General features: G+C 41.5%; 1 protein-coding gene across 3 annotated transcripts; it reads right to left on the bottom strand.

Moving 5' to 3' along the window:
* Positions 1-49: 49 nt before the first annotated feature.
* Positions 50-14,893, bottom strand: c15h18orf54 (chromosome 15 C18orf54 homolog). Of its 3 annotated transcripts, none has more exons than XM_061699368.1 (15): positions 14,816-14,893; positions 14,061-14,196; positions 11,211-11,367; positions 10,347-10,514; positions 10,125-10,236; positions 9,992-10,055; positions 9,733-9,910; positions 9,305-9,375; positions 8,911-9,019; positions 8,726-8,833; positions 7,355-7,433; positions 7,200-7,257; positions 6,652-6,804; positions 4,329-4,381; positions 50-1,458 (listed from the first exon to the last, which is right to left on the bottom strand). In XM_061699368.1, exons 2-15 carry the CDS (start codon positions 14,193-14,195, stop codon positions 1,314-1,316), a joined length of 1,590 nt encoding a protein of 529 aa, XP_061555352.1. In that variant the 5' UTR covers position 14,196; positions 14,816-14,893; the 3' UTR covers positions 50-1,313. The 3 variants fall into 3 exon arrangements, with proteins under 3 accessions (XP_061555352.1, XP_061555353.1, XP_061555354.1); XM_061699369.1 differs by having other exon boundaries at positions 8,726-8,818; XM_061699370.1 differs by having other exon boundaries at positions 10,185-10,236.
* Between the last annotated feature and the right edge of the window lie 1,366 nt (positions 14,894-16,259).

The following is a 16,259-nucleotide window of genomic DNA, read 5'->3' as shown; positions in this document are numbered from 1 at the left end:
AGTTGTCATTAAAGAATAAACAGTGTCACTGCACGGCCGGTTTGCTTTTTGGGGGGGATAGTTCAACTTTAATAGATCAATATATTTTGTCCAAAAGAACATGACAGGTGCAGCTGGTTGAAATCATTTGAAGCAGCATCATTAAATTAAGGTCACGGTACATTTGAATCGATCGAATGTAGTACGGCCTCAATATGTGAAGTGTTGAAAAAGGGCTGCAAGAAATGCAGCCTCAATAGCTTTGCAATAAACTGTGTGTTATGGGCATGGATGCAAAGTTCAGGCTCAAATTTCAACAGAATTTAAAAAAGGGACAAGATGCAGGTCCCAAGAAATATATACATTATTATTTAGAAAGCAAACATGACCAAAGCCTTCAGAACACAACCACAAAGTATCATTTTTACAATGACATCAACTAACGATCAGCAAAAATCCCATGCCGATTAACAGAAAGGTATACAAAGTGTTGTCAAAAACGTACATTTAGCATGAATGCCATGCTCATTCTACACAATTATTTTTCCACAATGGAAGGATTAAACAATGTACACTTTCAATTCGTTAAGAATTAAGAGAAGTTAAAAAGAAAGGTCCAACTGTAGACCACAAATGACTGTTCTCCTCATGAATTACTTCAAAGATAAATTTTATGAATGATTCTGTTGATTCCTCTGAATCCACGTTTGCCCTCATGCTGTTGCAACTTTGGGTCATTGGAGGATCTTGCATTCATGAAGCGGTGCTATAATGGAAACAGCTGGAAGTTTTGCTTGACTCTGCAGCAAGGTCAGCATTCTCAACTTCCTTACCTGGATCAATAAATAAAGGTTCAATTAAAAAAAAGCAATGCATATAAACAATTTTTCTTTGGCATTTTAATAGTGGGCTGTAAAAACGCTATTTTATGCATTTTAACTTACGTACAAAGTTGCGTCTCTGGTGAACAAACATTTCCCTATTCCCATCTCTATTGCAATAATTCACTTCGGTGTACAATTATACATTCGAAATACTAATATTCCATTTACAGACGTCACGTTGTTATGTCTTCTTTTTCTTTTCTTTTTTTGCCCAAAACTATTGGCCTTCAAGCCACATTTGATATGATGTACTTATGTATCGATGGGTATCGTTTGATGTGCTGTATCGCACTTTTGGGGAAAAAACCTTCCATCCATCTGCTCCTTTTGGCAACGACTGCTCCTCAGGCTTGCTCAACATAACTAAAATTAAGTCAAACTATGAAACAACATCGAGAACCTCCAGCTGACCCCGACGAGAAAAATATCCATCTGACAGGGTTTCCATCTTTAATGGCAATACTGCTGAGAACCGATGAGTCTGTCAGCAGACAAAGACGAGTATCGTCCTTCATCTATATCCTTCTCCTCTTCGTCATGCTTTTCTCTCGGTTCCTCCAACAGCAGCTTCAGGCGACTGAGGTGATGCAGAGCCCTGAGGGTGGAAACTATGAAATGAATTTGCTTACAGTGGTTAGAATATTGCACTTTTGATCATAGTTCCATGCGATGTCTATCACCTCAATCCGTTTCTGGAAAGGGCACAATTAACATTTTAGTCTATTCGTCACAGTGGCGCACAACGGGTAAAAGCTTAAGGTCAGTGGTGGCTAAACGGGTCGTGCTATTTAGCCAATTTTGACTGTGGAGCGCAGCGTCAATGAAAAAGATTCGACTATAAGGCTAATCATTGGACAAAATGCAAGTGCACAAATACAGTGCCGTGAAAAAGTATTGGGCCCCTTCTCAAATTCTTAGATTTTTGCATAGTTAGTGTAGTAATGACCTTAGTGACCTTAAAAGGCTGTTTTTAAATGGTGATTCTATTTATTAAGAAAAAAAAAACAAAAACAGGTCATGTGACTTTCTTGTGTCGTTTGGTGAACTGCAGTTAAACGTCACTCGCGCTTAAATTAGATTGCCGCAAACAGCGCCCAAAGCGGAAGTCGGAGTCGTAGTCTCGCGCACGAAATAGTTGATAAACAAGCAATAATCGGTAAAGAAAGGTAGCGAGCGACATTTAGATCATTGTATCGGAGTAAAAGTACCAATACCTCAAAGTACCATTCAAAGTAAATGTTCTTTGTGGTCCCGTCAACTCCTGTGACTTATCCAAAGCAGATCCCGAGCGACTATGACGACAGTGACGGTGACGGTGACCGAGCCCAACCCCCTCCCCAAAGGAATACGATTCAAGTAAATGGCCTACTTTGAGTTCAAAACGGCGAATTTTGACGAAAGGCGACTGATTTGCATGTATGAGAATTGTTTGAATTCAGCAAAAATGGAGGCTTTTCGAGCATGACGGCCTTTTTAACGTCATGCAACTGCATTTCAATCGGATGAAAGTCTGGACTTTGACTAGGCCACCCCAAAACCTTCCTTTTTAAAAAGATTTTTTTTTTTTAAGCCATTCTGAAGTTGACTTGCCGGTGTGTTTTGTATCGTTATGCTGCTGGAGAATCCAAGTGCGCTTCAGCTTGACGTCACAAACTGACGGCTGAACACGGTTCCATCAATCCCAGCAAGATGTCCAGGTCCTGAAGGAGGAAGCGGCCCAAGACCGTCACACTACCACGACCACCTTTGGCTGCTGGTAGCATGTTCTTTTTCTGAAATTCTGTGCTACATTTCCGCCAGAGGTAACGAGAGACACACACTTTGCAGAAAGCTCAACTTTCATGTCGTCAGTCCATATAATATTCCCCCAAACGTCTTGGGACTCATTCAAACGTTGTTTTGCAAAAGTAAGACGAGCCTTCATGTTCTTTTTGGTCAGCAGTGGTTTTCGCCGTGGAACTCCGCAGTGGATGCCATTTTTGCCCAGTCTCTTCCTTATTGTTGTGCCATGAACGTTGACCCTAACTGAGGCGAGAGAGGCCTGCAGTTCTTTGCAAGTTGTCCTGAGTTCCTTTGTGGCCTCCTGGATGAGTCATCGCTGTTCTCTTGGGGTCGTCTTTGTCGGGCGGCCAAGTCCTGGGAGGGTTCACCACTGTTCCACGATTTCTCCATGTGAGGATGATGGCTGTTGCTATGGTTCGCCGGAATCCTAAAGCTGTAGAAATGTCTTTTGGAACCCTTTCCAGACCGATAGATGTCAATGACTTTATTTCTCGACTGTTCTGCGATTTCTTTGGATCGTGTCATTTTGTTGCAGCTTTTTTAGATCTTTTGTCCTTTTTGATTTTGTTGGGACAGATTCTGCTTAAGTGATTTCTTGGGTGTGATCAGTGAAAATTAACCCAAAAGTTTGATGAGCCACAATTAATTCACGATTTAACAAGGGGAGTAATTCGTTTTTCACACAGGGCCAGGTAACTTTAAATAGTTTTTATTTCCTTAATAAACGAAATAATCATTTAAAAACAGCATTTCAAGTTCACTTGGGTTATATTTGTCTGATAATTACATTTGTTTGATGATGATAAACAAAGTGGGGAAACTATGCAACAATAGAACAATTTGACAAGGGGGCAATACAAGAAAAAAAGTTCCAGCGGAGTTGCCAGGCTTACAGGACTTCTTTATAGAAGCTAGAAAATACATAACCAAAACCCAGACATCACCCCATGACTTTCAACTACTCCCCCCCCCCCCCAAGATAAAAGGGCTCCGGGAGGTGATGGGGGATTTTGTACTTTCCATATTGAATTTTTGTTCCCCACGCAAATCTGGCTTTTTTTTTTTTTTTTTTATTTTTTTTAAATCTCTACAGTAAGACATTTTTCCCCCAAAGAATTCTTGAAAAAAAATGACCTTATTCTCATTACATTCCAATATTATGTTTTTTTTCTTCTTCTTTTTTAGTATAGGCCTTAATACTTCTTTGTGCACAATTGTCTTGTTTGTTTCAAGAAAACTCTACATGAAGATGTACACCCCGGAAATGGACAATTCCAGGTGTGTTTTTGTTATGTTTTCCACATTAGATCTTAAAAAAAAAAAAAAGCGAGAAAGAGAATTAAAAGTGCCTGATCAGTCAGTACAATCTGAAGTGTAATCTCGTATTCGGCGAGTGTGCTGTCTGTTGACGTTTCGTGCGACATTTCAAGGTGGCGGCGGCGGCGGCGCAACACTGGGAGTGAGCTGGCTGGAGTTATTGCCCTCGATGGAACTCAAGTGTGTGAATTTGTGAATCTTCAGTGTTTTTTCAATATATCAATAAAGTAGTTTTGAAAGGTTTGTTTGTATTTATGTTTAACACCACGTCCCAACTTGATTGGAATTGGGGTTGTAGAACAAATTAGCTCAAGTTGTGTGTAATAATGTGAAATGACACAGCATATGATTGACAGATGTAGTTACCTTTGCAGTGATGGTGCACCAGATAAACTCTGTTCTGCTTCACTTTCAGGCCTCTGCAATACAAATACACCACACACTATAGAGCAGCAGAGAAGAAGCCTGCAATTGTCGTACTAGGGAATAACCTTCATGCAACAATAGACACCAACCAATCACAACCTTATGTCCACTTGCATAATCTAATGCGATTCAATACAAGCGCTATATCTCAAAGTGTTGTGATAATGCTTCTTTTCATCAGAAAGGTATTCATCTAGCAATTAGTTTATTAAGGCCATACGAAGAGTTGTGTCCAAAATTATTACAAACTGCTCTCAGTATGATTCAGTGCAATAAAGCTTTGCTTAGTTTTGAGGTTTGCTGGCTCCTTATATCCCATCTTGTACCTTCACTGGGCTTTATCTTGTCAACTCAAACACAACCGGATACATTCGTTACCATGGTGACCACAACAACCAATGGATCGCGCCGAGTCTATTATAAGAACAAAATGGGGAAAAACGTTTGGTGGTGGTCACCGGTGCTCGGGAGAAGACTTTCATTGAAGGATTGCTTGAGGTATGTTCACGTACTTTTAATACAATATGGCAGACTACAAAACGTTAAGTAGCCTAGCAAGCTACAGTGGGGATGGAAATTATGCAGGCCCCCTTAAATTTTTCACTCTTTGTTATATTGCAGCCATATGCTAAAATCATTGATTTTTTTTTTTTTTTCCTCATTAATCTACACACAGCAACCCAAAAAACGGAGTTGTTGACATTTTGGCAGCTTTATTCAAAAAGAAAAACTGAAATATCACACAGCCCATAGTATTCAGACCCCTTGCCGTGACACTCATATATTTAACTCGGATGCTGTCCATTTCTTCTCATCATCCTTGAGATGGTTCTACACCTTCATTGGAGTCCCCCCCCCCCCCCCCCCCCCCAATCTACAAATAACTGTTGTAATGTTACTTATGTTCAAATATCAAGAATGTCTCACTATTGTTCTGTTGTGATTTTCACCCCTAGTCCCCCCTGTCCACTCTGTCCCTCTGTCTGTCCCACCCAAGACCCTTTTCTGTCCAGCTGCATTTTCAATAAACATCAGAATAATTTAAAATGTAAAAATAAACGGAGTATTACAAACTCCCCTGTTGCACAGCAAAACTGTTCTAGCACATAGGCATACCGATCTACCATTATGAACAGGACAGGTAAGTAAGTAAGTCAAATAAAATAAAAAAATAACAAAAGAGTGTCTTCAGAAGAACTCTGTGGCTGTTCTTGAATGGCCCAACCAGAGCCCTGACTTAAATGCTTGTGGAGAGACCTGCAAATGGCTGCCCACCAACGTTCACCATCCAACCTGACAGAGCTGGAGAGGATCTGCAAGGAGGAATGGCAGAGGATCGCCACATCCAGGCGTGAAAAAACTTGTTGCATCATTCCCCGAAAGACTCAATCGCTGGATTGGCTCAAAAGGGTGCTTCTACCAAATACTGAGCAAAGGGCTGCGTGATATTTACGTTTTTCTTTTTTAATATATCTGCCAAAATGTCAACAAGTCCGTTTTTTGGGTTGCTGTGTGTACATTAATGAGGGGGGAAAAATGAACTTCAATGATTTTAGCAAACGGCTGCAACATAACAAAGAGTGACAAATTGAAGGAGGTCTGAATACTTTCCGTACTCACTGTAGTGCTAGCGCTAACGGTTGAACGTAAACATGCCGGCGTTCTCTTGAATCATGTCATAAAGTTTCGGTGTGTGTGTGTGTGTGTGTGTGTAGTAATTTAATTACAGTAAGTTAGCACCATTTATTTCTGTCATTTTGTAATGTTGGTTTGAGCTGACTGATTAGAATACATGACCTGACTAGAAAATACTCGGTATACAACTCACAAGTATGTACGGTAATGGAACAAGCCCTTTAAATAGATATTTTGCTCCATCTTGTGATTGGATATCGTTTTTTGTTTTTTTTTTAAACTTGCCGATCGGTGATCGGCCCCGAAAATCCCGATCGTGTAAAGCAGGGCTGTCAAAGTCATTTTTGTCACGGGCCACATCGCAGTTATGAGGGCCGCTACGACTGTGAACCCATATAAATGAAAGATTACCTCATAGACTCTTATTACATACAGTATACACAACATGTTTTGAAATCAGAAGCCTACAAAAACACGTTTTTCAACGATTACATTTCTTTTCAAAGGGGGATGGGTAACAAAGAAATGCTTGCAAATATCTCAATGGTGTTACACCAGAACACAATGATCAATTTTGATTTGGCCACCAGTTTGACACACGTGGTGAAAAGCCTAACAAATGACATACCCTATGAGTTTCCTTATTGCCAGTTGGAGCAATTGGTGGTTTGTGTTGTCGGTGAAGCTCCGCCTCCACAGCCTGCATTCGAAACATCATTTGTTTCAGAGCCTCCAACGGACCGGGCTGTTTCCAGATGCTGCTCCCATCGTGACTGCAATCCTGAGTCGAGAGGAGACAATCTTTCATGAAAATATCAAATTTCAACCCAATTGAATACACATTCATAATCTAATGTGTCTGTTGTATTTTTGCACATCTGAGGGCTTAAACTGAGGTTGGTCTGTCTTGCATGTCCTAAACATTATAAAATGATGCACCATATGGGTTAAATGTTCATCCCTACATCAACATTTAGAAACCACTCGTTGTCCAGTTTATGTGTAAAGTTTTGTGAGTAAAGATGTGTCTTAAAATGTGTTCCATTTGGTTTTTGATTCTTCATTCGTATTTTATTAACGACGGTACAATGTGGTTCTCTCTTTTCTGTTTAATTCTCTCTCCAAACCATTCAGAGTGATTAATGGAAGCATCAAAGCATTACGGGTCAGCCCGACCTGGGTGGTTTCCTCCGACAGCGCCTCGGTGATGCCCTGCGCCGCTCCCGTCAAGTCTCTGCATCATCGACAAAGAATAAGACATGCGGCACTGTATTGTCAATGAATACCAGTAAATGCAGAAATAGTAAAAGTGGAAGTGTAGACAGTCTTACATAGGGAGCAGGGGACCCTGCGAAATCGAACTGAGCTGCATTTCTTCACTATTCACTGGATTCACAGAATCACTGCGAACTAACAAGAGTTGTTTGCAAAAATGAGATGGTGGGAGGCGAAGTCTCTTCAAAAGTGGACATTTAGTTTCTTTGGTTTAAAGGGGACGACAGGACGCCATTAAAGGGCCTCCTTTAGGGAATCCAAACATATCTGCCCTCTATATGTTTGTTGAAAACCATTGACAAGAAGAAAATCTATAGGAATGCTATAGACATTCATTAACGGAGAGATAAGATGTTTTTATCTACAGTACTGATCTACCTGTTCCCAAAGAACAAGAATCATATTAAATCATTTGATCAAAGTGAACATGCTTGTGAAAATCAGTAAACATCTGACCTGACAATCACAGTTTGATGACTTGGTTCTAAAAGAAAGTGCAGGCAATGAGAACCAAAGTAATGCTACACTGGACACGAGGGCTGCAGCATTAATCGAATTGTAATCATGCTCGGGATTTTGGGCTGCCACGATTAAACGAGCCTGATCGTTGGGGATTTTTTTACATTTAAAATGCAAACACTGCCACATAGGAAAAGTGCTACACTTGCAGCAGTGCCCGCAACCTAGTCAGCCAGCCACCAGGGGGCGGGCTAATGCATGGTTAAGGCTTCATTATGCTCTGCCGCTGCGCTCTGGTGCCAACTTCAAAATGAAACCTTAAAACGGCATTGATGTCCAATGTAGTAATATATGAATCTGCTATTTGGAAGTTGGCCGTTGGCGAAGAGGCGGCGTGTCACGGTAAGACACTACTAACAATTCTTGTAGCGGGTGCCTTGACTTCAACTTTTGGGCTGGCCTGAGTGCAAGGCAAAAACACCGGGAGTAAATAGAGAGGGGCATCACGACTACTGAGTTCTTTGCAGATTGTAACCGTGCACGACTGACCAATGGACAAGCAGAACAACGGAGACATAATACCGTCCTTGACAATTCACTATACCGACGATGGGGGTTTTCAAACGAAAAATCGGTGATTGCAGCCTGATGCTATTGCCTTACATGCATTAACTGTATTTGCTTCCATTTAGTTGCAATTTCTGATTGCCCTTTTCTTAATAGCCTAATTATTCAGTTGTCGTCAAGTCGAATTGTTTTTTTTAATTAGCTATCAATTATTCTTATTTAAAGATTCATTTTGAACTGAAACGTTATATACTGTTTTTTAAAAAGTAGTGCAATAAAAATGTTTTTTTTTCCCAACACAAGAAATAATCATGATTCATAATTGTGATTGCAATATTGATCAAAATAATCGATTATTATTTTGCCCACAATCATGCAGCCCAACCGTACACTAATCTTACCTGAATCTGCAAGACTTTGTGCTCCTCCAAAACGCTGAGAGAGCGAGTTCAGCACTTGATCGGCTTTTTGGATCAGTGACTCTAGCCGGTTATCTGCCCAAAGAAAATCTACACCCATCAGAACATAAAGAAGGGTCCACACGGTGTGTCCTTTAAGCTTCACTATAGCGTGTTCGATGATTTACCTTTCAAAAGAAATTCCGAGAAGTGGGAGCTTTCTCTGTCTGAGGCAATCAAAGATATCTGTTCAGCAAACTGGAGCCTCAGATCTCTCAGACTCTGCTGGGTGTCACGCTGATTTTGATTTATTTAAAAAAAAAAAATTGACATGTAAAAAAAAATAAGAAACACATGAACCATTAGCATTTTTTTTGGGTAATTTCTGAAAGTCTAAGCTTGATTTAGGAATGTTTTTCTTTTTACGTTTCAGATCGCACACGCAGTGTGACCCAAATTAGTAGAAATAAATCCTGTCAATGCCCATACACAGACATGATATGACAGAACCCTGAGCATTCACAGAAAATCTGTTTTCAAATATCCAGCCATTGGTCAAGAAAAGGCATTTTCATCTTCTACCTGATTAGGTGTCATGCCAGCATCGTCCTTTGTGTCTCCTGACCAAGATGGTGCTCTGGTTCTTGGTCCTTCTGATGGAACAAACAAACAAAAAAAAACTTGGAAATACTTTTCGTTTGCGCAATAGACTCCTGACTAATAGTCAATGTACAATTAAGAGCATTCTGGCACAAAAAGTGTGACAACTGTGAAATGTTTTGGATTTTTAGTTGCAGGAATTCTTTGGAAAGTAGACTCGTGTTGAGTTAATATTTAAGGAACGGTAAACAAACACTTTGAGAAGTCGGTAAACCAACTTCTCAAAGCACGAAAGTACCCGGAAAGCTCCATTACGTAAAAAGTAAGGTTCTTCCTCGTCATGAGGAAAAAAAATAAATAAAGGAAGAACATTTTTCAATTTGAATTTGATAGAGTGAATGATGCGGTACCAAGCTTGTCACAAACGTAGACCTCTGATGGGGGTAGTGGCTCACAGTCTTGGATCCAGGCAGGCACATTACCGATTGCAGTGCGGCCGACGTCTGCCTTGTTCCCACTGAGCCTGCGTGGTAAACGGGGCGACGAAGACTGCAATACCTGCTCTGACCTCGCTGCTCTGTGTGCACACTAACAGATGAAGATAAGCTCAAGTCAGAGTATGCTCCTAAAATAGTTGAAGACTCAAAGATCATAGTGGATAGTCATTACTGTTAAGCATCTGACAAAGGGGACATCTTGTTTCAAAGTGGAAACTTCGGGTTCTCGATTGCACCTGGTGGATAACAAAGATCTGTCACCATCTCGGATGAGACACGTAATGTAAAGAGGGCGAGAGCTCAACCTTGAGCTGCTGCAGTTCCTGCTTAAATGTGAGTGGGATATGTTATCCCTTGCTCTGTACCCTGGCTCGGAGGGAAGACGGGCCTGAGAGGCTACAGACTGAGACGGGCAACCTGAACATGCAAACAAACGAGAGGAACACAGTGAAGTGCTAACAGTCAATCATTTAGGTTGACGTTCCAGTCAAAGCAAGAGTTGTTTTCGCAACGTGTGGATTTAAAACCTTGGATGAAGGCAGTCGTGTGGGTGACGGGCATGGAACCATCACGGGGGACGGACAGCAGTTCGTCGGTTGTCATCGAAAGTCTGTCGTGGTTGTCACGGTGACGGAGGGAACTGACGGGGAGGGTCAGGAAATCCACCTCCCTGTCAGTTAAACGTTCCCTGAGAGCTACAAGTACAAACGCAAAACATGTTATAGTCCGGGAAAGTCCCTCCCGTCATTCATTTCTAGACTGTTGTTCTTCAGCTCGAGCTGCAGGTGACCTGGAGCCTAGCCCAGCTGACTTTGGGCGAGAGGAAAGGGTACAGCCTGGACGGATAGACTGGCAATCGTACGGCAAATATAGACAACAATTCACACCTATGGGCAATTTAGAGTCTTCACTTAACCTAGCATGCATTTTATAGAATGTGGGAGGAAGTTGGGGTGTCCTGGAGAAAGCCCACGTAAGCACGGGGAGAACATGTAACCTCCAACACAGGAAGGCCTGAGACAGGATTAGGGCACCGTGGGGCCGCCTCCATGTCAAATTACGCTATACTATAGTTGTAATCATGTAGCAAATATTCAAATTACTCAATTTCACTTAAATCACTTATTGGATCAATTCACTGTAGGTAACAGTCTGCAGTAACATTTGTGTGGATAAACGATCACTGCAAAATCACAGAAAAATCCATGATGAAAAAAAAACAATACATATGGACGATTTTAAAAATTGTGATACAGTGAGACGAAAAAAAAAAAAAAAAAAAAGTGAACCGCAATATGGCGAGACTGTATATCTTTTGTGACGCCAGTCCTGGAGCTTTTCTGACATACCTCATACGTAAGAAACAAGCAGACAACAGACTGGTTCCCTACCAGCTTTGTTTCTTGGTGTGCTCATTCTGGGTCTTCTCGGGGTGGACAATGGATTTTGTGGCAGAGCCAGACCCAGCGTTCCTGATGACTCAGTGTACAGACATCTGTCGAAGTCTGCGATGTAGGCATCCAAAGCTGCCGAGGCGGAGTCATATTCCTTTGTAAATCGAAGATTTACCAATTAATAAAAAACAATGACTATTTCACATTTAGCAGTCCCGAGTGGAGACTACCTTCATATTTTCAACCATCAATATTTAAGTCATGAGAGCAATCGGTATGCTAATGCCACCGATTGGCTGGCAACCAGTCCAGGGCATGCACAGACTCTTGTCCAAAGTCAGCTGGGATAAGCTCAAGCTCAGGGATGTCAAACTAATTTTTGTCACGGGCCACAGCGTAGTTACGGTTTCTCTCAGAGGGCCATTATGACTGTCAAACCATATGAATGGTTTATCGCCTCATATTATTGCATATGCAGCGGCTGAAATAAATGTTTAACACGTCACTATTTTTCTCACTCAATATATTTCCCAAGGTGCTATTGACATGAAAATGTCACCGGATGTTGGGAACAACTCAAATAAACCCATACATACAAAGAAAGTAGAACAAGTAAGCTTAGAAATGAAGTTATGGGTAATAATGTGAAATGACACAGGGAAAAAGTATTGAACACGCCAAATGGTATTTATTTGAATACTTTGTACAAAAGCCTTTATTTGTAATGACAGCTTCAAGACGCCTCCTGTATGGAGAAACTACTCGCATGCATTGCTCTGGTGTGATTTTGGCCCATTGCTCCACACAAGCAGTCGTCAAATCTTGAAAGTTTTGTGGGCTTCTTTTATGGACCTTGAGTTTCAGTTCTTTCCATAGATTTTCGATTGGATTCAAGTCAGGTGATGGGCTGGGCCATGCTGGCAGCTTTATTTTTTTTCTTGGAAACCAATTGAGAGTTTCCTTGGCAGTATGTTTTGGCTCATTGTCCTGATGAAATGTCCACCCTTGTTTCATTGTCATCATCCTCGTAGATGGCAGCAGATCTTTTGTCAGGAATGTCTCGGTACATTAGCCCATTCATCCTTCCTTCAATAACGTGAAGTTTACCAGTACCATTTGCTGAAAATCAGCCCCACACCATCATGTTCTGTTAGATATATTGTAGAAGTTATCATTGATTTGCTTAGCTTGCATTAGTATTATGGACAATGTTTAGAAAGAAATATGTCTCGCCTTCAAGAAGATGACTCAGCAGGAATCATCTGAGAGAAGGACGTGGCCGGGACGTGGCAGGTGCCATGTTTTCACCTTGAAACCCTACCCTTAGTGTGTTGTGTCTTGTAGCTTAGTACGTTATGTCTTGTAAACTTAGAAACCTCCCTATTTTCAAATAAATGCAGGAGCGACGGGAGAGATTGTTTAGAGCGTGTTGAGAGGCTGTAACCTGAACAATCTCCCATGCGCCCTCCTCATGAGTAAAATGACCAACGTCTTCATTCCTTTTGTGTTTATTCATTATCATGTTTGGTGAGATAAATCCAACATGTTCCCACCTCTGAACTTCACTGTTGGTATGGTGTTTTTAGGGTGATGTGCAGTGCCATTTCTCCTCAAAATGTGCAAAATGGCCCCCGTGTCTGCTCACGACAAAACGAGGAATTGTGTGAGATATTGGCGCTGACCAGCGACGTCAACCACACGGTTAACGTTGACGGTGCCATTAACCGACCACGTGACTAACCATGTTTTGAACAACGCATATTTAACGGTCGGCCAGATAACGGCGGGTTAAGAATTTAACTGGTGGTTAGGGGATAACCAGTGGTTAAAATAACAGAGTTTTGAACGATCAGGCCCAGAATTTAATATGCCACCTCACACTGAACACAGAAGTGATGCGTGCATAGAGTCCATTATATTTTTTTTATTTATAAGTGTAATGCATGATTATTATTCTTATTATTTTGGTTGCAGTTCATTCATTTGGGCATGTTTTGATCCTCTACTCTCTTCACTGCTATTTCTAATTAAATTGCCACTTCTGTCCACAGTCATCTGTTGTTTCAATATTAGTCCTTTTCCCCGACATAAATCATCATAAGGTTCATGACACATGTATGAGGGGCCGTTCGGGACACCTCACACTTATTATTCAAATGCTTTCAAACACACCCAAACTACTGAAAGGCTCTCATAAACACAACTCAAACACTCTCATACGCACGAGTCCTGCGCTCATAAAGACTACTCAAACACTCATTATTACTACTCAAACACACTCATACGCACAAGTCTGGCTCTCGTTATTACTACTCAAACACTCTCATGCACACGAGTCTTGCTCTCATGCACACGAGTCTTGCTCTCATACACATGCGTCTTGCTCTCATAAAGACTAATCAAACAGTCTCATTAACACTACTCAAACACTCATACATATGAGTCTTGCTCTCATAAGGACTACTCAAACACTCTCATTAATACTACTCAAAGTTTCAGCGGTGCTGAAACTCTGTCTTGAGTCCAGGAGTAAGCACACGTCCACTGCGCTTTAGCCCGAAAGGCACATTGATTCGCCAGTCTTATGAGTGTTTGAGTAGTCTTTATGAGCGCAAGACTCGTGCGTATGAGAGTGTTGGAGTTGTGTTGATGAGAGACTTTCAGTAGTTTATGTGTGTGTGAAAGCTAATCCTGAATAATGTCCCTAACGGCCCCTCATACATATGTTCCATGTTCCAACAAAATGTTGGTACTTTTGCCATTAGTATGTTGAGGAATTTCTTAGCGTGGTTGTTATTTCATGAAATAGAACTATAAGTACTCCATAACTGTAGAAAGGGAATCTACCTTATCTCTGTATCTGAAGGTTGAGTTGAACTCTGGTGACAACAGCCTGGTCCGAAAGCGTCCAGAGCTTGACAACAGCGTAGTCACTGTTGACTCTGGAGAGACGAAGTCACTCCCAGGGCTGGTGGAGTCCATGCTGACAAAAACAACTATTTATTTCCAAGTTTATCACTTACAAATGACCAAGACAAACGTACATTTTCCCGTTGTATATTGTATTAAATGCTCAATGTGGAGAATGATGTCCTTAAAAGCTTTTTTAGTCAGTGCCCTCCTGCTTGCCTTGAGATTTAACTAAAGCAAACATACAATGAAAATCAGAAGAGGCGATGTGAAGTGCTTTGTTGGTTTCAAAATAAATGCAATCCTGGCCTTCTGAGATTACGGTGACTACGATTTTGGGGTAAAAGATTGGGAACATAAGGAAACCGTACTGAATGATGTGATGAACATTGCATTTGAAACAATGCAATTTACTTAGACGAGGCTCCAGCGGCCCGCGACCCTATTGAGGATAAGCACTAAAGAAAATGGATGGATGGATGGATGGATGGATGTCTCAGCAGTCCATGTGCAAGCGACTTGCCGATGAGAAAAGCATCGACTGCGCTTTGCGTTTTGCCAAAGAACCAAGATTTAGAGGAGCTGTTTTTCTACCGATAGCTGAGCGAACACCAGGTGACTGGCAAAACTCGCACATCATCGTAATCAAAAGTAGCAACATTTAATATTGTTGTAAGATAGACAAAACTTACGGAAAACTGTGTCTCCGGGATGTCCTCTCACTTTTTAAACACTACTAACAGAAACAGGGGGGGGGGGAGAAAGAAAGAAAACTTACTTCCTGTTGCTCTGAGGCGCACATTCAAGGCTCCCGGGGAACGTAGACTGGTCCGGCTAACCGAAGTGTCTATGAAACGGCCATGTTGACAGGGGCGACTTTCCCATCAACGGCAATGCATTGGTCTTGAAATTAAGTCGTAAACTTGTCATTTCTCAACAGATTGCGATGAGGTTTACTTTACTGTCAGTGCCAAAGTGTGTTCTATCAATAGTTTACATTTAAAAATAAAAAAATAATTAAACATTTTCAAAAAGATTAGACCTGTGAAGTCTATTCCGAGATCCATTGTCGTACTTGTACGATGTGCCGTTACCGTTGTTCTTTCGGGTTGTTTTGCCATCCACACACATGGACTGTGCTGAGGACTTTGCCCCTACTATTTTACCGTCGGATTAGGCAGACAATATCTGTGGAGGCTCGTTTTTCTCCACCCATGTTCATATCTATGCGTCATTCTCTTTTTCGTCGCCTTTGCGTCCTCGATTGGTTAGATTTGAGCTTTCTTCTTCTTTTGTTTGACTCTTAAGGGTAATTTTCATACTGAATTAGTACATTACCGCCACCTACAGCGTTGCATTGATTACTGCTTTGGCTGACAATCACTTTCCTTTTCATTAATCCATCAATCCATTTTCTGAGCCGCTTATCCTCACAAGGGTCGCGGGCGTGCTGGAGCCTATCCCAGCGATTATCGGGCAGGAGGCGGGGTACACCCTGAACTGGTCGCCAGCCAAGCTGGTCGCCAGCAGGGCACATACAAACAAACAAACAAACAAACAACCATTCGCACTCACATTCACACCTCTGGGCAATTTAGAGTCTCCAATTCATGCATGTTTTGGGGATGTGGGAGGAAACCGGCGTGCCCGGAGAAAACCCCACGCAGGCACGGGGAGAACATGCAAACTCTACACAGGCGGGACCGGGGATTGAACCCGGGTCCTCAGAACTGTGAGGCTGACGCTCTAACCAGTCTTCCACCGTGCCACCACACACACACACACACACACACACACACACACACACACACACACACACACACACACACACACACACACACACACACACACACACACACACACACACACACACACACACACACACACACACACACACACACACATATATATATTTTTTTTTTTTCTCATAATCCCCCTTCCATAAATATCTCTTCCCATAAATATCTCTTCCCTATTCATTACACTTCCCTTTATTTTACTCCCTCCCTCCTATTTTTACACTTGATAATTTCCTGTTGAACTTTCTTAATATTTTACAACCCCAATTCCAATGAAGTTTGGACGTTGCGTTCAACCTAAATAAAAACAGAATACACTGATTGGCAAATCATGTTC

Source organism: Phycodurus eques, chromosome 15, assembly GCF_024500275.1.
Source record: "Phycodurus eques isolate BA_2022a chromosome 15, UOR_Pequ_1.1, whole genome shotgun sequence".
NCBI classification, from domain to species: domain Eukaryota; kingdom Metazoa; phylum Chordata; class Actinopteri; order Syngnathiformes; family Syngnathidae; genus Phycodurus; species Phycodurus eques.
Note: the sequence above shows the minus strand (reverse complement) of the source record. Positions and strands in the feature narration are given on the sequence as shown.